The 22,182-nt window shown below is 37.1% G+C and overlaps 1 protein-coding gene across 1 annotated transcript; it reads right to left on the bottom strand.

Moving 5' to 3' along the window:
• Positions 1-2,673: 2,673 nt before the first annotated feature.
• On the bottom strand, positions 2,674-21,802 carry LOC135472526 (tryptophan 2,3-dioxygenase-like). Its single transcript, XM_064752070.1, has 14 exons — positions 21,403-21,802; positions 18,342-18,426; positions 17,907-17,982; positions 15,052-15,119; positions 14,327-14,392; positions 13,540-13,601; positions 13,060-13,135; positions 10,683-10,796; positions 9,552-9,662; positions 6,689-6,745; positions 6,080-6,134; positions 5,239-5,376; positions 4,011-4,101; positions 2,674-3,063 (listed from the first exon to the last, which is right to left on the bottom strand). The coding sequence occupies exons 2-14, from the start codon at positions 18,405-18,407 to the stop codon at positions 2,805-2,807; spliced, it is 1,239 nt and encodes a 412-aa protein (XP_064608140.1). The 5' UTR covers positions 18,408-18,426; positions 21,403-21,802; the 3' UTR covers positions 2,674-2,804.
• Positions 21,803-22,182: the final 380 nt, after the last annotated feature.

Here is a 22,182-nt window from a genome sequence, read left to right on the forward strand (position 1 = left end):
ATCTGCTCTTTGCATTCAGTAAAAATATAGTCATCAAAATAATTTTGCAAAAGTATCGGGTTACTGGGAAACAAACATCTGTTCCTAAAGTATAGGGTTACCGAATAGTCAGAAGTCACGCACATAACATTGTTACAGGAATTATTTGCTGTTTTTTACATTTATAAATGAAATTAAGTACATTATTGAAACAGTTTATATCAAATATAAAAAATATTTTGCACTGCTGAGATTACATACATATACTTGTGTGTATCTAAGGACTAAAAATCGTTATCCAAATAATGTTTCAATAGAGTTACCAGGTGTTACCAGGATGTCAGATGCTGTCACATATTGTTACAGACACTTTTGATTATCCTTAACGTACATTTTTACATGAGATTAAGTATATTAATGAAACAGTTTACTGTATATCAGATAAAGCAAGTTATAAAAAAAAAATTCAAAAATGTTTTGAAATGATAAAGTGTACATGATTACGCTGCGCAAATAACAAGTTTAACTTCTGTACACATGCAACAGTGAACTGGCTGAAGTTGCACTGGTTCAAAGCTGCCTTTTCCCTTATAGTCTTTAAAGCTGAGAGGATATGTTCATAATAAAAGTGCAAGAATAGTACATGTAACCACTTTTTTTCTACATTTTAATACACTTATATGCATATGGTCATACCACATGACTGATAATGTGGTTATTCTTGTCTGGAGCATCTGAAAAGATCCAAGGACATTGAAGGCCTCCTGCCTGCTGAAGCTGCTAAAACAGAATGGCTCCTTGATTGATACAAAGGGATTCTGGGTGAAAAAGATCAAGTTGGATTAAGGCTTGTTAGTTATCTATCCTTGGATTGAAACTTTTGCTTTGCACATATCAAAACTCTTTCTCGCAAAGTACTCGTGATTTAATCAAAACACTTTGTCTATGCAATTTATGCATAAAATGCAACAAGAGTTTCAATGCAAAAGAAGTCTTTTTTTTAAACATGACCATACTACAAATGTGAGCACCAGTTTGACAAAGTTAAAGGTTCTATATCTTTTACAAATATATTAAAGAAGAACTTCACACCTAGGCTGAATAGCCCAATAGTACATGTATGATTATGCCCTCAAGCTTTCAGCATATGAAACATTCTTAAATTCTACCCCAAATTTACCTCAAATGATACACAACTTATGCCATATTCTGTTCAATACTTAAAACAAAATTATGTTTATATAGAAGGATACTTGACCAAATGTAAATGTCATTCACAACTTTTTGGGGAAACTATACACAAGTAAACAAAACTTTGAATAATACCTTAATTTTCAAAAAAAAAAAAATAAATTGAAATGTCATGTCCACAGGTCAGATTGTTGCCAAACTTAATTACAAAAGGAAACTATGTGTTAATATTTAACACTTGTGCATTAAAAACTGAAAAAAGCACAAAATGTATAAACTTGATGAAAACATAAAATTAAAAATGGGATGGTAACAATGCCAGTGTTTCAGATCTAACCAGTTCAAACCATTGCATTTATGACTTCAAACATATGATACAGTACACATACTAAAGACACCGGGTCCATAAAACTGCAGGTGATTAAAGAATAATGCCTTCAAAATAGACCTAAATGAACACCTTGTTGACACTAAATGGTTACACTCTCCCATTCATACATGTAAATACAGAAAATACATATCAAAATTTGCCTTGCTTATGATGACAAAAAAGATCCAACTACTCAATGACATGTTCTCCATATGTCAGCTCTGAAATCAGTAGGCCATGTTCCCAGCTTAGCTTCCACATTAACTGCTCTGAATCCTTATATTAACTAACTAGGAACTCGGTCCTGTCGCCTGTGCTGTCTTTCAAAGTCCCAACACGGTACGCCACAAAAAGAGGTGTCCCGTGATCTTAAAGTAATTCTGAACACATATCACTCATGCGGGAACAATAATGACCATAATATCTCAAATAACACAAGAACTTCCCAAACCTCTTTTTCAAATTACTTCATTGGCTATGGCGGCTTGGCTGCTTTTTAAAAAAGTAGATCATCTCCTTTTTACACAATAGTTGATTACAGTTCTTTCTGTTCTTCATTAGCACACCGATTAAAGTTCCAAACAAGTTATCAGTCACCCTTTTAATGGTCATGATTGTGTACATATTCTTGGTCTCAATCCAAAACTTCCACAAATTTACCCTATGTCTTCTAATTTTTCAGACACCTGCTCTGCTCATTTTAGCCAATACATACTAGTGTATATATATATATATATATATATATATATATATATATATATATATATATATATATATATATATACGAGAAAAAGGGAACTCAATATTTCTGCTAGAATGAACAACATACTCTTATCTTTACTTTTCCAAAAGGCTGATAAAGAAATGTATCACTCTACTTTCAACACTGCTAATCTGTCCCAAATTTTAGAAGAATTTTTCCAGACGAAGACTATTGAACAAGTGTGGCCAACTCAAACCAAAAATGGTGGCAAAGTCTGGTTTACTGCTGATGTGCCAGGTACATTTGTGATAATCGTGACATTATGAGCTGTACCATTGAGGAATAACTAGGTGATATGAAGACTGCAGGATTTTAAAAAACATGTAGCGTACAGCTTTGACCTTGAGGACAGCACAATCGAAAAGAGTTCCAGGTTAGTGAATGGAAGAGTACAGATCTGTATTTCTGAAGGCTAAGCTGAGAAGAATGAAACAGATCTCAGATCAATCCTTATGTGTTAAACCAATAATAATGAGCAAGCTTGAACAACCTGAATTCCATTTAATAAAAGTTGACGTTTTTTTCCACCAACTCTGAAAGTCCACCATCCTCTTCCTCGACCTCATCGCTGTGGCTGTCTGTGCTTGACTCGGAGATGTTCATACCATCTAGGTGTGGCAACAGCCCGAAGTTAATCTTCCCATCCTTGGTGAACATGCTGAGGCGACGTTTCATATCACTGGACAGATCAGGGATGTAACTCCGCGGAATGAGGAAGGTGGAGAGATTGAACAAGTCTAGGAACACTTTGTAGCGGTCACTAAGGGAAAGGTATAAAGTTTACATATCATATTCGTGAGAATAATTTTAAAAAATACAAATATCCTGTGGCCACATCTGCAAGAGATGGAGTGATTATAACAGGTACAGGCCCAACCACCTTGACAAAATTGGCCATGGTCAATGTTCAACAATAGGGTAACGCTCTTTTACATAACATGGTGCTCATGTAATGCAACATACATGTAAGTTTTACAAGAATTGCTCAAAGGTTTTGAATGAAGCGTTATTGTGCTCACAGGCTTGTCAGAGAATGACTGAAATGATCCAGGTTTGGTAGTGTTTACAAAACCATGGACTTGTGGAGGGACTGACAAACTAACCCATGCCAGCCACTACTTACGTAATGCATCCACCTTACACAGCCACTTTTTTGTTAAGTTTGAGTGAAGAAAAAACTTAAAAAGTATCATTTTAAGGCCTTTATGCACTTCTGAAAGTGCATTTTTACATGTTAAACTAAATCAGGTGAAAAACAGTACATTTCGGTAGCCCAGGCCTACCACGCTAAGATATCCAGCTGACAGACTATAGAACTAACTATAAACCTCATCCAGGGCCTCCGCGGTTGAGGAGGTTAGCATGCCAGCACGGCACAATAACCCAGAAGCCCCCCACCAATGTGGTCGCTTTGAGTTCAAGTCCAGCTCATGCTGGCTTTCTCTCCGACCGTACGTGAAAAGGTCTGCCTGCAACCTGTGGATGGTCGTGGATTTCCCCGAACTCTGCTTCGTTTCCTCTCACCACAATCCTGGTAGTCGTCATATAAGTCAAATATTCTTGAATTCGGCGTAAAACACCAATCAAAGAAATAAATAAACGTCGTCTCTAGCTGTTTGCTGTAACCCAAGTGTAACCCCCTTTTTCTCTGGCCTCAAGGTATAACTATTACAAATCTCAAATACACACCCCTTTGTTATTTCTTACCTGATGGTTGACCTGAGATATTGATAACCAGATGAGCCTCCTGTCCCAACCTTGCTTCCAAGCATCCTCTGTACCATCAGCACGTGGTTGTCTAGGTAACAAAGGAGGATCAGTTTCAAGTCCACAGATTTAAAACAGCTTCTTCATAAGAATAATAATTAGATCAGATTTTCAGAACTGCTTCCAACTGAACAGACTTTCAAATTGGTCACAGCTGGTTTGAAAGGTGAATGAAAACCTTGGTGAGGTAGATAAAAAAGTCATTTCCATGTTCAATTACACATAATCTGAGTATTTAATTTAGTTGACTGGTGTTTATAATGCTATACTCATAATATTGGATTTTTATATATGACAACATTCAGTACTTATAGTGGCAAAAAAAAACTGGAGTATATCACAGGTATTGCACATTTAACCAATAATATTTTCCACATGTGACAAACAGACATTCACATGCCTACTGAGTTCAATGTGAAGGTCTTAATGGTGGAGAGCAAGTGACCTCCAGTTAACTTCTTATTAAAGAGCTCATAAAGCGCTGAACACATCTTTATGTGACAAGAACTGCAGAAAAGAGCCTTTGGAAAACTGTAGCTTAAAGCCATTTGTACACCCTAACAAGAAAGCGGAGAAGTTTTTTTTGTACTCTGGTATGTTGGGCAACATCACACATTTCGTATTAAGAAATAAAACCTAAGCATTGGCCCCTCAAGTGTGATATAAGATTATGACATAAGCTTGGGGTTTAACGTCATACTTAATTTTTTATTCATGTGTCATGAAGTCATAAGTTGTGTGTACATATACTGTATCTTCTTGTAGTAGGGGGAGTCCATATCGCCATAGTGCTGGTGCCATTTATGTACTCTGCTCAAGACACCAGGCATGACACCCATCACATTACATAGACTCCAGGCCAACCAGTCCTGTTTGCTCTAACCTCTCCACACTGAGAGCCAAGCAAGGCAGCAGCAAGTACCATTTTTAAAGCCTTTGGTATAACTCAACCTGGGGTTTGATCCCTGCTATCCCAACTTCAACATGGGCACTCTAACCACTAGGTCACTGAAGCGATCTAAAATTCCACAATAATTGTGTATGCTAATATGGTAAGATACACTGTAGCAGGCAGATGTTTATTTTAAGTGGACAAGAACTTGAAGACTGCTTGAGAATCTTGGTTCACCCATATCCAGGTAGACGGGATTAACAAGTTTATACTCACATCTCCATTTGGTGAGCAGTGAGTCTATATCCATGAGGAGAGTAAGAAGTTGGAATGGCTGATTGAAGCGAGGCTCCTGACGATACAGAGAGATCATCATTGCTCCCTGGAATGCTCGGTAAGTGAACCGCCTCTCTCCTGAAATATGTGAGCCATCACCATGTACTCTTCACATATATGCCAACATTTTGCTGCCAATGACAATGGTACGTGACAGAGCACCTGACAATTTTGAAAAGAACCCTCTGCAGAATGTGTCCAGATCCTGTATCATCCAGCTTATATAATATCAAAGTTACTTGGGTCCTTAGAGAAGAAAAATTATTCTAATGTTATAAAATAAAGGCAATATGGGTCTGACCACGTTTTCCACTGGGACAATTTCAGAATTGTCAAGCACCTATTTTCAAGCCTGCCATGCACATGTACCACTGGCAAGGTGAAACTGTACAATAACTTCTGATAAAATGATTTCTATTCGTACATCAGTCATTTTCAAATATTGTTATTAGCCATGCAGAAAGTTAATATGAATTGCCTTACAGGACAGCATATCTTCCTATTCAATTGTCACATCAGGAATATTTACACATCAGACTAATTATACGAAACCTTCTAAAGATTAATTGTTTTCGAGGACAGTTCAATTAAACCCATTACATCACCTTTGCATCAATTCTGTTTCATAAGGCATCTTATTCTAATAATAAGTCTAATAATTCACTCCAGTTTCTCTCCGAAGTGGGGGTACCAGGTAGATTAACCAGATATGAGAGGACCCAAACTGAAGATTCATCATCTCTCCACTTTGAGGTGACACCAAAATAATTTTCATTCTTACCTCGGCCCACATACACCTGGTATATCTGCTCATCAAAGATTGAATCAAATGACTCCTGTAAAATACAAGGACAAGAAAAGCGGAATGGCAAACCAATAACATTCAAACTGTACCTATAAAAATTTTAACGCTGACAATATTCATTTATTACTTTGAATGACTGAATTCTACAATTTTAGCTACCATTCTATTTAAAGACATTTATGAATTTATTTGTTAGATTGTTGTTAATGCCAGACTGAAGAATTTTTCACTTACATGATGGCGGTCATTCTTATGGGTGGAAGAAGCCAGAGCGCCCAACAAAAACCACCAAAAGTTCACATGTGACATACACATCCATGTAGGCACACCATACATGGTGAAGAAATCTGGCCTTCACCCAAGACTAGACTGTGCCATCGGCCACAAGGACGTCATCAACCACATCATCAACCACTTACTGTCACCAAGGCCACACACGCAATAAGAGTGAAGGAATATACAAATTCCCTGTCCTAGGTCGGTTTCCAACGTGAATTTCATGTGTCTAAATTCAGCACCTCATGGTTCAAACCTGAGTTGAGATTTGTGCCTGTATTTACACCATGTATATGTACATGTACATACCCTCTGTTTCTTGTACTCAGCCATACAAGTGTCTTTCTCCTTTCCATCAGGAAGATCCTTTTAACAACAAAGACAAAAAAAATTGAGTATCTGTTTTGGCCTTATACCGGCATGATACAGGTTAGTTCAGACTGCGAGTCAGTACTTTAATGATGTCAGGCCTTTCACAATTCAATATAAATGGTTCTGGAGGATTTGTGCCCCTAGAATTCCAACTGCTGGGCAAACCTTTACTATCACCCTAAATATAACCACTTTATGTAATCTTAGGTATGTGGTTAAGCCATTACTGTTATCAGCATAGCAGCTATAGGTTGCAGTTTATGTAGCTGTTGTGTATGAATTGAATATATCCAAGTCAAAACTGAATGATGAAATTTCAATGGGAGTGAACTGAAAACATCACAGATTAACTGAACCACTTGACAGTTTTGCACTAATACATGTAAATACAAAGCTAAGAAACTCCAAACCATAATATTCATTTTCCACTCTCCATCCCAAGGGAGCAATTTCATGAAAGGAAAAGACCTCTACAGATCGAAATAGGCATCACTAAATAGACTGCTTAAAACTATGCACAAATATACTTTCATTTATTTTTTTAGATTTTTGTGAAAAGAGTTAAAGGCGCTCAAACATTTGAATTGTAAGGTGGGATTTATGGACCATACCATCAGAGGTTAGGAACTCTGACATCCCAGGAAGTGTATACTACTCTAATCATGAGTTGTTGGAATAACTTTTTTCACCTATGAGTAAAGGATTATTGAAAAAATGTTCCCAAAAATTCCTTCATTCTGGTGAACATCAGGAAAAAATGTGATGTAACATCAGAGTTCCTAGATACGGTTTGCATGGCTCATAAAGCCCTCCATACTATTCAAATATTTGAATGTCTTTCAATACTCTTACAAATATGTAAAAAATCATTAAAGTTTTTTTACGCATAGTTTTCAATAGTCTCTATGCTGAACCTTAATTCTTATTAGCTTTCTTTCACTTTAAATAATTTCAGGAGTTTTAAGCCTTAAATTGTATTCCAAATCGAAGTCTTATACATCTAAATGAAATCGATAACATTTCTATCATTGATTCACAGCTGTTGTACATGTACTACAAATTACAGAATTCAGCTACAAATGTTCTGTTTTGTAAAACAGATTGAATTTTTGGACTTGAGTCCAAAATGGCCACTTTATGACAAGGGCCCCAGATCATTCCTTCCTCAACAGAAGTATATCTCTTGCTTAAGTGGCATTTAGAAGTCGGTGAGGAGATACACTGGACAAGGCATTCTTATGGATGTACAACTTCTTGGTTTATTTAACACAACGTTTCAATGCAGATACTAGCATCGTTATCAAGTGAATGACATCAAAATTACTACTGCGCTTATATATAGCAAGAGAAGCAAATGTCAACAGATAAAACAAAAAGAGGGTAAACAGTCCTCCTGGGGTGGGTGTTGGGGTACTGACTAGGCTCGGTGGGATTCCTGAGCGGTTTGGAGGATTAGCAGATCATAAGCTGAGGGGAGGTAGATGCCGTGATCTCTGTTCAAGCTGGGCTTTAATCTCTTAATCTGGATGGCTTCCTGTAGTTTTCGTTTCTTCCAATGGGGCTGATTCATGTTCAGTGTCCTGACTGTATTCCAGTTGATGTTGTGGGATGGGTTTTCATGTATGTGGTCAGATATGGCAGATTTGGAGTCAAGTTTCTGTACTGATGATTGGTGTTCTTTAATTCTGGTTTGAAGCGGTCTGCCTGTTTCACCTATGTAGGAGTTGTTGCAACTGCATTTTAATTGGTAGACAACTCCTTTGGGTGGTTGGGGTTTGGTTGGTGTCTTCTTTCCTGTGGCATGTAGGTGGGTCTTTAGTGTGGTCAGGCTTCTGAAGACTGTTTCTATTCCAGTTGACTGTTTTATTAGGCGGGCTATTTTGTGGCTGGTTGGACCAATGTAGGGGAGGTTGATTCGTATACCGGGGCCTTCCACGTGGACTCTAGGCTGTTGATTGAGTTCACGTTGCGAGTACTTCTGGATGGTTTTATTTACTTGGTCTGCTGGGTATCCATTCAGTACTCGCAACGTGAACTCAATCCACAGCCTAGAGTCCACGTGGAAGGCCCCGGTATACGAATCAACCTCCCCTACATTGGTCCAACCAGCCACAAAATAGCCCGCCTAATAAAACAGTCAACTGGAATAGAAACAGTCTTCAGAAGCCTGACCACACTAAAGACCCACCTACATGCCACAGGAAAGAAGACACCAACCAAACCCCAACCACCCAAAGGAGTTGTCTACCAATTAAAATGCAGTTGCAACAACTCCTACATAGGTGAAACAGGCAGACCGCTTCAAACCAGAATTAAAGAACACCAATCATCAGTACAGAAACTTGACTCCAAATCTGCCATATCTGACCACATACATGAAAACCCATCCCACAACATCAACTGGAATACAGTCAGGACACTGAACATGAATCAGCCCCATTGGAAGAAACGAAAACTACAGGAAGCCATCCAGATTAAGAGATTAAAGCCCAGCTTGAACAGAGATCACGGCATCTACCTCCCCTCAGCTTATGATCTGCTAATCCTCCAAACCGCTCAGGAATCCCACCGAGCCTAGTCAGTACCCCAACACCCACCCCAGGAAGACTGTTTACCCTCTTTTTGTTTTATCTGTTGACATTTGCTTCTCTTGCTATATATAAGCGCAGTAGTAATTTTGATGTCATTCACTTGATAACGATGCTAGTATCTGCATCGAAACGTTGTGTTAAATAAACCAAGAAGTTGTACATCCATAAGAATGCCTTGTCCAGAAGTATATCTCACAAGTATATCTTACCTCAGCAGGTTCCAGTAAGGTATCCCTTAACCACCTGTCAGAAGCATCAGCAAACTTTCCCCAGAAATTGTAGCCTCCAGATTCCAGGCCGGGTGTTCTCTCCAACCAACGCTAATACAGGTGAAACATAGGGCCATGTTAGTAAGTCAGGTATACCATTATCATTACAGGTGAAACAATGACTGACGATAATAAGTCAGGTATACCATTATCATTACAGGTGAAACAATGAGTGATGATAATAAAGTCAGGCATGCCATTATCATTATAGGTGAAACAATGGGTGATGATAATAAGTCAAGCATACCATTATCATTACAGGTGCAACAATGAGTGATGTTAATGAAGTCAGGTATACCATTATCATTATAGGTGCGAGAATGGGTGATGTTAATTAAGTCTGGGATACCATTATCATTATAGGTTAAACATAGGGTGACGTTAATGAAGTCAGGCATACCATTATAAATTAAAGGTGAAAGGTAGGGTGACGTTAATGAAGTGAGCTATACCATTATGATTTATAAAAGCAATGTGCACCTCCAAATGTTAAGGATTTCATACCAAATCATGTAAAAATATGTAATAAATAGTATAAATGAGTATCTAGACAATTGCTCTTTGACAACTGTGCAACTGAAGCAGAATTTTAAATTACAATGACAGTATGCTACAAATGTAAAAATGAACAGCAATGTAGGTGAATCTTCCAAAAAAAATGCCTTCAAGAAATAAGCATGGATCTCCTTCAGTTGAAATCTTACAGCCAAGCCAATGTTTTGATTCGACAAAGAAACCACACAAAACAGAAAACATCCAAATGATAAAAATTGACTAAAACCTAAATTCTTTCAACAATCCTTTCAATGACTTTAGTTTACAAACAAACTATTCCTTCTATAATTTAGCTGACACCAATAATAATCACACCCACCACAGACATTCCAATTCAAACTTGTTCTCTTTTCTACAATTCACAGGCAAAATGTTGAGGTTAACAAATAACCAGTTTTTTTATTGACTGATGTTGTATTTTGACTGGCAGTTGCAGTCAGTCAGATTATTTTGATTGACAATGGCAATGGGTCGATTATAAAATCATTTTAGCTGCAGGCTATGACCAAGACTTACCTGTACTAAGTCTAGCAGAGATGGGGACTTAATGGAGTCTTCTAGTTTGGAGATTGAGTCTGAGTCTCTGAACACCTGACAGTAGTGCTCCTGATTGTACTTCACACGGTTCTCCTGGGAGAAAAAGGGGAAAGAGATGACAGATCAAGATAAACATCAACAAAATGTCAACAGTTCTCCTGAGGAACAAAAGGAAACAAGTGTCAGCATATCCTACAGTTCTACTGGGGAAAGAGGAGAAAGATAAAGAGACTCTGAAGAGTCATTAGATCCTAAAGCACACAATTCTCCTTGGGAAAGAGGAGACAGATCAACAATGACAGATAATGAAGTGTCATTAGATCCTAAAGCACACAATTCTCCTTGGGAAAGAGGAGACAGATCAACAATGACAGACAATGAAGTGTCATTAGATCCTAAAGCACACAATTCTCCTTGGGAAAGAGGAGACAGATCAACAATGACAGACAATGAAGTGTCATTAGATCCTAAAGCACACAATTCTCCTTGGGAAAGAGGAGACAGATCAACAATGACAGACAATGAAGTGTCATTAGATCCTAAAGCACACAATTCTCCTTGGGAAAGAGGAGACAGATCAACAATGACAGACAATGAAGTGTCATTAGATCCTAAAGCACATAATTCTCCTTGGGAAAGAGGAGACAGATCAACAATGACAGACAATGAAGTGTCATTAGATCCTAAAGCACATGATTCTCCTTGGGAAAGAGGAGACAGATCAACAATGACAGACAATGAAGTGGCATTAGATCCTAAAGCACACAATTCTCCTTGGGAAAGAGGAGACAGATCAACAATGACAGACAATGAAGTGTCATTAGATCCTAAAGCACACAATTCTCCTTGGGAAAGAGGAGACAGATCAACAATGACAGACAATGAAGTGTCATTAGATCCTAAAGCACACGATTCTCCTTGGGAAAGAGGAGACAGATCAACAATGACAGACAATGAAGTGTCATTAGATCCTAAAGCACACAATTCTCCTTGGGAAAGAGGAGACAGATCAACAATGACAGACAATGAAGTGTCATTAGATCCTAAAGCACACAATTCTCCTTGGGAAAGAGGAGACAGATCAACAATGACAGACAATGAAGTGTCATTAGATCCTAAAGCACACAATTCTCCTTGGGAAAGAGGAGACAGATCAACAATGACAGACAAGGAAGTGTCATTAGATCCTAAAGCACACAATTCTCCTTGGGAAAGAGGAGACAGATCAACAATGACAGACAATGAAGTGTCATTAGATCCTAAAGCACACAATTCTCCTTGGGAAAGAGGAGACAGATCAACAATGACAGACAATGAAGTGTCATTAGATCCTAAAGCACACAATTCTCCTTGGGAAAGAGGAGACAGATCAACAATGACAGACAATGAAGTGTCATTAGATCCTAAAGCACATAATTCTCCTTGGGAAAGAGGAGACAGATCAACAATGACAGACAATGAAGTGTCATTAGATCCTAAAGCACATAATTCTCCTTGGGAAAGAGGAGACAGATCAACAATGACAGACAATGAAGTGTCATTAGATCCTAAAGCACACAATTCTCCTTGGGAAAGAGGAGACAGATCAACAATGACAGACAATGAAGTGTCATTAGATCCTAAAGCACACAATTCTCCTTGGGAAAGAGGAGACAGATCAACAATGACAGACAATGAAGTGTCATTAGATCCTAAAGCACATAATTCTCCTTGGGAAAGAGGAGACAGATCAACAATGACAGACAATGAAGTGTCATTAGATCCTAAATCATTTAGTTCTCTTATAAACGAAAGGAGGGAAAGAGAGGACAGATTACCGTGAACATCTAGACCCTAAATCATAGGATGAAAGAGGAGATCAAGATACACATCGACATACACTAAAAAGTCAATAGATCCTAAACAACACATTTCATGTGTAACATGTTGTTGTCTTCATTTTCTAAATCACAGTTTCCATGGGAAAGAGAAGACAAACACTCAGCAGACAAACTTTGCAAGTTGATTTTATATCATTTCTGAAATCGCTAGGGCTTGGTTGGTTAGCATGTTAGCGCAGCGTAATGACCCAGGAGCCTCCCTGGTCACCCTGGGCTGTGCCTGGTTTCCTCCCCCCATAATGCTGGCTGCCGTCGAATACGTGAAATATTCTTGAGCATGGTGTAAAACACCAATCAAATAAATAAATAAATTAAATCACTGCTTTTAACACATCAACCAAAAAATACAAACGCATAGGAGAAAGATAGATGGATTTACAGTCAGATACATACACATAAAAGTTTTCATGGACACAAGTTGTAATACATAAAAAGGGGCAATCATGGTATAAATGACAGATCATAAAGTCACTCACCGGTATGACTCCAAATTTATTCTCCAGCAATCTAAACTGTAGACTCTGAAATCCAGAGGCACTGGAGAGATTTGCCCTACAAAGGGGATGAAAGGTTTACTGATGGTATTGTGACTTCAATTTTGACACTGTCTTACAGCTATTATATTAAACACAGTGTACACATTGATTTCAATAATGGGATACATGTGTATTTTAACTGCTCAACCTTCGGTCTCTGGGTTCATGTACATGTTACAACCCACCTGGATCAGACAGCTGTAATATTGCAGGTAAAAAAAGGTTTGTAAGGTTAGGCACTCAAGGGTGGGGGTGCAGTAGTCTTCTTCCCCAATGAAATTGAATGCTTTGATGTTCACTGATGATGCATACCAAACATATGAATAATTATTTCCCCTTACATGCAGGTGTGATATATAAAACTATCTCAACATAAACCCATAACCCAGCAATAACTAATATGCAAGGAACCACTGTTACCTGAAGTCAATAAAATCTAGTGGTGTCATGCTTTCCAGTATGTGAAACTGATCAACCAGCAACTGAAAATATACAGAATTTAAACATGAGAATGTGGCGTACGTGCAAACAATGTGGCCAGCTCAAGCATTCCTGCTAGCCCCTGACCATACTAGACATGCCAGATGTAGCTATCAGTTATGGATGAGGTGTGTCAGTTAGCTATGGAGGTCCGGTGATTTTCCTTGAGCTCCTCCCAGTTTCCTCCACCCTAACACTTGACCACCATAATATTTTTCGTATAGCATAAAAAGGCAATCAAACAACTACACCATAATATCGTACTACTCATTGTCTCCCAACAACAAACACATATGCTGGTACCCAGAATTTTCTAACATCTTTTATTTTATTTTTATTTATTTCTTTATTTATTTGAGTGTTGCTTAACACCATACACCAGACTTCTTCACATCAATATGATGGCAATCAGCTTTATTGGTGGTGGAAACTGGAATGTCCTGGGTAAACCACCAGTCTTTGGCAAGTTACTGATGGACAGATACAGGTACAGACAGAGAGACTGTAAGCCGTTTTTGTCACCGACAGTTTTGTCACCTAGGCTGGACAAGCAGTGAGAGCAGAAGAATTTACAAACTCTCTGTATAAAGTTGGGTTTGAACTTGCACCTGATGTGTTTAGCAATGTACTGAATATTCAGTGTGTGACACAGATGGTGTGCATTGTGTAAACCAAGGAGGCCTCCGATGAATCATGCTAACAAGAATTTTATTTCTAAGGCAATTACCTTCATGATTAAAACCACGCGTCCCAATCTATTGATCATCAGCAAAGTTTTGGACTCATCTAAATTCTGCAAGACAACAAAAGAACATGTTAGGTTATTACAACGCCCATAAATTCTATGACAACCTTTGTGAATGGCAATCACAATGCTCTTTCTCTGTGTGTTAAGAATCCAAAAATATTTAAATGCAATATTTCATTACAAAAAGGTAAATCTGTCAAGTTTCTTTGCCTTATATCCAAATGATTAATAATACAGCTTTGAAGAATGTTGAAGCAAAATGCCACTCTGTTTTTTAACCATTCAGAATTCTTGATATGGGAGGTGGGATTTGTATCAGGAGTGCTTTTTAGTGCTCCTTTTCCCACTCTCAAATTAGCACTCATATAATAAATTTTTAATATCTAAGGCAAAAAAGGGAAACACTATCCACAATAGCTCAATACATGCAAAAAATTCAATTTGCCAATACTCTTGTGATTTCCAAAACTAGGATAATATTCACCACGGTGAAAAATATAGTTAATTTATAACACAAATTGTAGTCGAAATCATATCATTACTGTAGAGAAAAATTTAGTAAAGAATTAACATGACATCACAAGGGAAGATTTTTCTACAGGATTAATACACACGTACATGTTGATGTACAACCAGGCCATCCCTTAGGAAAAGTTTTCAATAACTGATAATATGGAATGTTTTTTCCATGTTACTGTACTTACAGCTGTCATGAAGATCTCTCTTACAGAGTCAATCTCGTACAGAATTTGCTTGAACCAAAGCTCATAGGCTAAAAAAGTGAAAATACATGGACTAAAGACTTATTATGATCACTGGGTGCATTTTGTACAAGCAATACAAGCTTGAAATATGTACTATCACCACTGATATACTTTTGCAAAGAGCTTTTCCAAGTAACTCATACATGACAAATTTACAACAGAAACAAAACAGAGTCTGAATGAAAAGTTTGTTCATTAAATGATGACAAATAATTACAAAAAGATTTATTTATTTATTTGATTGGTGGCCAACATTACGTTGGAAGGAAACATGACCAGAGCCCGGGCAAAACCAAAACCATATGTAAGTTGCTGATAGACAGTGACGTTTATAAACCTTAAGTATTTTGGTACATGTTTTATCCAATCTATTAAAGAGCCAATTAATCGTTGAAGTTCTTGTCAACTCTAGCTAATTCGTCATTATGGTTCATTTATTTATACATGAATGTTTATTTATCTGATTGGTGTCTTATGCTGTACTTAAGAATATTTCACTTGCCTAACAAACCCATCACAATGGTAATTAATGCTTTGTTTGTTTGCTAATTGTCTTTGGGGATTAAACATTTCTTTATACATTGTTTCATCATTTAACTGAAGTCCCTCCTTACGGCAAGATTGTTCCAATGCAGAAACTATCATATTTACATCACTGCTTCAGTGAAGCACCATGCAGCAGACACTCAGCATGACACCCAATCCCATCATCATGACACTGAGCTGACCTGTTCTTAACCTATCTTGAGCACAATGCTACGATGCCACAAGTTCATTTAAACGGTTGAACCGTTAACCCGAAGAGTCCTTCATGCTGTGAGTGACATGTTTTGAACTGGTTGTCAAGAATATTTCACAACTTTTCTGTTTTTCTGTACTTTTAGGCCACCCTTAAAAAAATGTTCGCTCCGCATAACCTGACCACGTCTGCAGTGAAAAATTAGTTTTTCTTTTCGATTTTGATTTTTGACTTACAGTTCAATAACATTTTGCATTTCAAGAGAAATTACACTGGAAATATGAAAATGGACAGTTTTTCTAGAGAAAAACTCAATAAAACATTTGGGTGGGGCCTTTTTGGGTTGGAAGAAAGGGATATGTGAAATAAACATATTTTTAAAAATGAACAGATTTATTACACTTTTTTCTTGCATTACAATATTCTCATGATACTTTCATTAAAAGAAAAGACAACAAATAATACAACCAAGGCTATTTAGGAAGAGGGCTGAAAACACAAGTATACCTAACCAGTCACAGCCATTTTCTTCTGACATGCTTGGTAAATAAACTTTTAATCTGGAATTCCTATGAGGCCATGGCAAGTTCAGTGTTAGAGCAACTGAAAACACAATAATGCATCACTCCTACGCCTCAGACATATAGTTCATTAAAAAGTAGGGCTCCGGGGGAAACAGCTACGTTCTTGGGTTCTGGATATAACTTGCATCTGATCAGTTATAACTGATAACATGGCCATCTTTTCAATTTTGTCTCAATGTGTGGAATATTGCTCACTTTGCACTGTGAGCAAAACTTTGTGTGAAATACTTTGATGATGCATACGTTCATTTAGTCTTCTGAAGTCTTCTCTTTTAACTTCATGTACATGCACTAGCTTGCCTACCTGGTCTGGCATGTCTGGCATGTTTTCTCAACATTAACCAAGATCTCCAACACCTTTATTTTTATACTGATGTTCCCTAGACAAAATATTTTTGCTATGTTAGTATGTAAACTGCATTTTTAAAAAATATTATAATAACTAGTTCGACTAAAAAAACCCCATTAAAGTGGAACTGTCAGCCTATCTTGTTGGCCGCAGAGTGCTGGTCAGGTGAAATCATGCCGTGAAGACCTGATGGGATTATGTATTGAGAAGCCCTGCAAATCATTGACAAATCCATGCATTAGGCCTATCCATTGTGTGCTTTTCCTGAGGCTGTCGTATGACTAAATCTGTAATTACCCCTACGTGTACACCTCTTAATTAGCACCCTGAAAACCATATACATATAGGTAAAACAGTTTTACGACAAACATTCAGAAAGATACCGGATACAGCATAGCAACTGAGTGATACAATGGCCGATTTTTGCTCACATACCCGCCACCATAAATTACACAAACATCTGGTTTGTCTGACACAAAATCGACATCCTTATAATTATGGTGTAATAACCATGGTGCTGCTCTGGTCCATCGGCCTTTTATTTTCGTATGCATGGCTGAATTAGCAAGTCTCATTCGACTATGACTGAGTCTTCCATAATCAAAGGGTCGTTTTGATGAGATCTGGCACATATTTTCTCAGATTGTGGCTTTTTAGGCCATGTATGTAACATTACAGTACCCTGCATTGTGTAACTACAGTCGCAAAGCCAAACATGGGCTTGAAATTAGTTGTATAAGTATAGCGGTTGTCTCCTGTGGTTTGTGTTGTACACAGAGAAGCCTCACATGAATGCAGTGAATGTACCGCCGTGACATCACAACGTCAACTGTGGCTCGATCAATTAGTGGTGTAGATTTTCTCATGTTTGACCACCAAATTCTACCATTTTTCTTCCGTTTTAAACGATCGGAATCTATTCAGGGAACATGAAAGCATCTATTTGCAGCTTGTAAGGTCCAGCACTGGGGTTCTACTTTAAGCTATCCCACAAATAATCAGAGAGTCAGCAGGCTTGCCACATAAACTGTGACAATTTAACTTCACATTTCTGATATGATATTTGTGTATTCCAGTCTTAATGAAACTATCTACATACTTTGTCTTATATCTATCTACATACCTTGATGGGTAACAATGAAGAGATGCTCATCATGAACATCACTTAGTGGCTGGATACAACCTAGCAAATCTGGAACCTACGTGGTTAAAAAGAAATATTTTTTATTTTCCAGATTTGTTTTCAATTGTTTACTTCCATTTGTTTTAAGTCTTGCACTTTTGAAAATGGTAAAATGGTAAAATACATGCTCCATAAAAGTAAGTCTACATTAAACTTACAAATTATTTATGTACATTATTAGCAGTCATATAAATTTGAAATATACAGTGTACAAGTGTGCATGCATGTAAAAGTGTCATGAGTTACAAATATTAAAGAAAATTAAGAATTAAGTTACATTGCCAAAATACCTTCCACTACACCACTGTGAAAACAGTTAACTTATGAATTTTGTCCCTATCATGTTAACACAAACATTACAAAGTTTGCCCTTACCTGTAAGTACTGACTGTAAGACTTTGGTTTGTTTTCCACCGGACACTTCTTAGCTTTTGCCTCCATGTTAACCTTCGGATATTATCTGCAGGGATAAAAGTGAACAGCTGGTTACATAATACAGACTGACGCTGAGGTCACCTCAAGTTCATAGAAGATCCAGTCTTGCTGTACAAATATACACAGGACTGGATACGCTAACAAAGTATTAGTTTCGACATGTAGGTCGAAGTGGATGACACCAAACGTTTTCACAGAATTACCTGCCCACAGTCTTACCATATCTATATAGACTGGTATATGCATGTATATAAGTTTTCCAGATGTAATTCTTCAACCTTTTCACATCTTTGCAATGTGTTCATTCAATGTCTGAAGGCATCATTCTGTGTTGACTGATAAAATTATACTTTTGTGAAGCCCTGAAAGTTGACCAACCCAACCAATGAACATTTACTTTTGTCTCCAATTAAGAATGTGCACAAACTGCACCAAGAGTTGCTCTTTCATGTATGAAAGGCTTGAGGAATTAGAGTACATGCCATGAAGCGCACAGTTCTAATTAAGCGAGAAAAGGACATCCCAAATTGGCTACATTACTTCAGTCTTCTACCTTTCATGAGTAACAAACAAGGACAGATCTGCCACTTCTCTTCATAGAAGTCTCTTCAAACACAACATGGAGAAGAAAAGTCACTAAAGAAACAGTGTCACCTGACCTGATTTAAAACCTTGAAGTTGACAGGTCTAACACAGTTAACCTGGTTAATGGGTTCAGTTCATCTAGCCAAGGTCAAGTCACCCTTTTCACCAGCTCCCTACTGCCAACAAATATCCTGGGTTTGTGCAGAAAACTTGAGCCTGAACTTGATACAGTGCTGACATGTACATGTATATTAAGTAAGTGTTGCTTGATTACATTAAATTACATAATAATTCAACTGTCTCCATCTGTTTCTTTTTTAAGTTTTCAAAACATAACCTTTCTCTATCACAAAATAATAAATATATTTTCAATTCTGTGTGGTCTGAACAGAAAACTTTTTCAACGTAAATAAACTGCTAAGAATTTCCCTTGTATCTGTTTCCTCTAAAATACATGAGAAAGTCTAATTATGTTCAAACATTGTTATTGATCAATTTTCATAGCTTTTTAACTTATCAACACAATTAAACATGAAATGTGAAGATTAACTATTGAATGACCGGGGAATGATACAGACATGTTTAACTGTGGCTAATTAAGGTAGTTCTTCACCACTGACACACTGCCATAGATATCACACATTTTACCTTGAACAGAACAGTCTGTCTGACTTCTTTTATAATTAGAATAGAGGACATCAGTTATATCCCAAAGGCATGTTATCTCTCATTAAAGTAATAAATTTAAGCGTAGTTGGTTTGATGTCAACAGCAGTGTAAAAAATGGAATGTCACAGCCTATACTGGAAATTAACTTGAAAAAAGTTTTAGTTAGGGATGAATTTCAAGTTACATGCACTCTAACTGTTGATGTAACAAATTAATATAGTAGGTCAATACATACAATACTTTTTAAGACACACTAAGTCAGGAATTCAGTAATTTATGGTATTTAAAGGAGAAGAAAATTTAAAGATCAATCAAATACCATTGAAAAGAGTATGCATTTCCTTGCAGGTGCACACCATAAAAAAAATACTAATATGTTCCTCAAGTCGATAAATTATGAATTAAGTCAGCGCCAACATCCGCTGTGGGCAAATCCATTTTGCCTAAGAACTAGTCCTGAAGTCTGTGTTAGGAGGAGAATTGCTACATTTCTGGGAGAACCCTTCTTCCCAGAAGGTAGCAAATAGTTCGGTTCATTTTCTCCTTGACGATCGGGAAACTGGAATGTTGGACATATTTTCCAAGTTTACACAAGCTGGCAGTTTTAACGACTCTCTTTGGCTGAGAGGCAACACACCCCCAGCATAAATTACAGGGTGTTAAAGATGGAGGACGCAATGGACTCAGCAATTTATGCCTGCTGTGCCGTTTTCAGGCTTTACGTGTATTGCGAGGAAAAATCGCAAAATTATGCAGCAGACACCATCAGATAGAAAGAAATGTGCTCTTTTCAGCCTATAGAGTCATTTTTGTAAAATTTTCTTCTCCTTTAACGTGTACATACAGAATCAATGATGGAATAACCCCATCATGCAATTGTACTCTCCATGTGCGCAAACCCTGAGCTCAATACATGCAGTACTTTTTGAGAAACCACCCCTAACACTTTGTTTAACATTCCTAGAGAAAATGCACTAAGTGAGGAATTAAGTAATGTACGGTACTTAATACGCACACATCCAATCAACAATAGAATATCCCCTCGTGCTATTGTGCTCTACCTGTGTGCAAACCCTGAGCTCAATACCTGCAGTCCTTCTTAGGATGCCACCCCTGACATTTTGTTTGACATTACTTTCTCTATTATTCAACATTCAATGAGTTAAAAAAATTTGAGTTTGAAAAGGTCTAAGGAACTCCTCCTTACATCTACCAAAAGCAGCTGATCCTCAGTCATATTAGTTAGTGATCAGTGCATGCTGTAAGTTACGTTTATCACATACTGAAGGAAAGCATCTTAAAATTTTCCATAAAGATAAGCATAATTAACTGAGTTCATTTCTTTTTGCACAAGGCTTAAGTATGCATTAAGAATGAGAGGAAAGCAAGGTAATAAAAATTAATGCCAATCATTTCATAGAAAGAAACCAAAATAAAACGTATTACTGTACATTTTCAACGTTTTTGAAATAGAATTCTTGTTGAAAATTATGTTAAACTGATTTGTTTGTGTTGCTACAGACGCAAGCTTTATAGAACTGTGCAAATTATTTCTCCACACCCCATAGTTCTAACAGAATGTTTCAAAATACTGGCTGCAAAGGCAGCTGAAAAATTTGAAGAATTAGGGTAATATTTTTTAGAAGTTTATAATTTTCTTTCAGTTGATGTGCAATTTTATATTAAACATTCTGTGCACAGTGTTTATATCATACTGATTCTTATTAAAACACTTAAAATTCCTTACCTTAGAGTAGACTTTCCCCTCGCATGTAAATGCAACCTTTGAAGGTTTCTGTTAATAACTGTACATATAAAGAACATCTGGGCTCACTTCGTGGCTCCAATGACGTCTTCAGATCCCTACATCTATTAAAAATCAATTGCTATACTAGCCATAGGTGGAGATATAGGACAAAAGACCAGTGTGATTTTTACTTTCTAGCAGCTAGTATTAACTTTTAAGCTGCATGACTTTTTATATGAACAAAGGCTAGGAGGCCACATGATTTATCTTCATCTCACCCAATTGCTGTCACTTTAAATAGCTTTTGTTACATTTACCTCATGAAATGTCAGTTTTAAAGGAAATCTTTTCTGCTTTGGTGAACAATGACCCCAGGCAAGTCAAGTGATAGAGTAAATCCACATGTGATCAATTAGAGAGGATTTACATGGATATACATGCAACAACCCTCCCCTCTTCCTCCCCTTCTAGCTGCTGGAATTAACAAACTCTCAAGGTACCTCCACAGGGTAGATTTTTTGGTCAAGTTTTGTGAGAAATTAATTATAAAACCTCCCACTGAAATTATTGATACATTTAGAAATAGCTCCAGAATAGAAACCAAATAAATATAACTATATATCTAAAATAACTAATAAATACATAAATAAGATAGCCTTAGGTGCATTCATGCAGATTACTTCAGAAATTATGTGATATTTACTAGCAGAAGTTTTGCATATTGTTTCACATATGGTATGACTACTTTTAGTAAATGGCATGCTACAGTGTACTTAACAT

The sequence above is a fragment of the Liolophura sinensis genome, chromosome 8, assembly GCF_032854445.1.
Source record: "Liolophura sinensis isolate JHLJ2023 chromosome 8, CUHK_Ljap_v2, whole genome shotgun sequence".
Classification (NCBI taxonomy): Eukaryota; Metazoa; Mollusca; class Polyplacophora; order Chitonida; family Chitonidae; genus Liolophura; species Liolophura sinensis.

Coding starts and splice junctions, on each gene's coding strand:
- LOC135472526 (XM_064752070.1), bottom strand. CDS start 18,407: ATGGAGGCAAAAGCTAAGAAGTGTCCGGTGGAAAACAAACCAAAGTCT. Junction 15,120..17,906: donor CTTCATTGTTACCCATCAAG/GTATGTAGATAG, acceptor TCACTTTTTTAG/CCTATGAGCTTTGGTTCAAG. Junction 4,102..5,238: donor ACTGCTCACCAAATGGAGAT/GTGAGTATAAAC, acceptor TTTGTTACCTAG/ACAACCACGTGCTGATGGTA.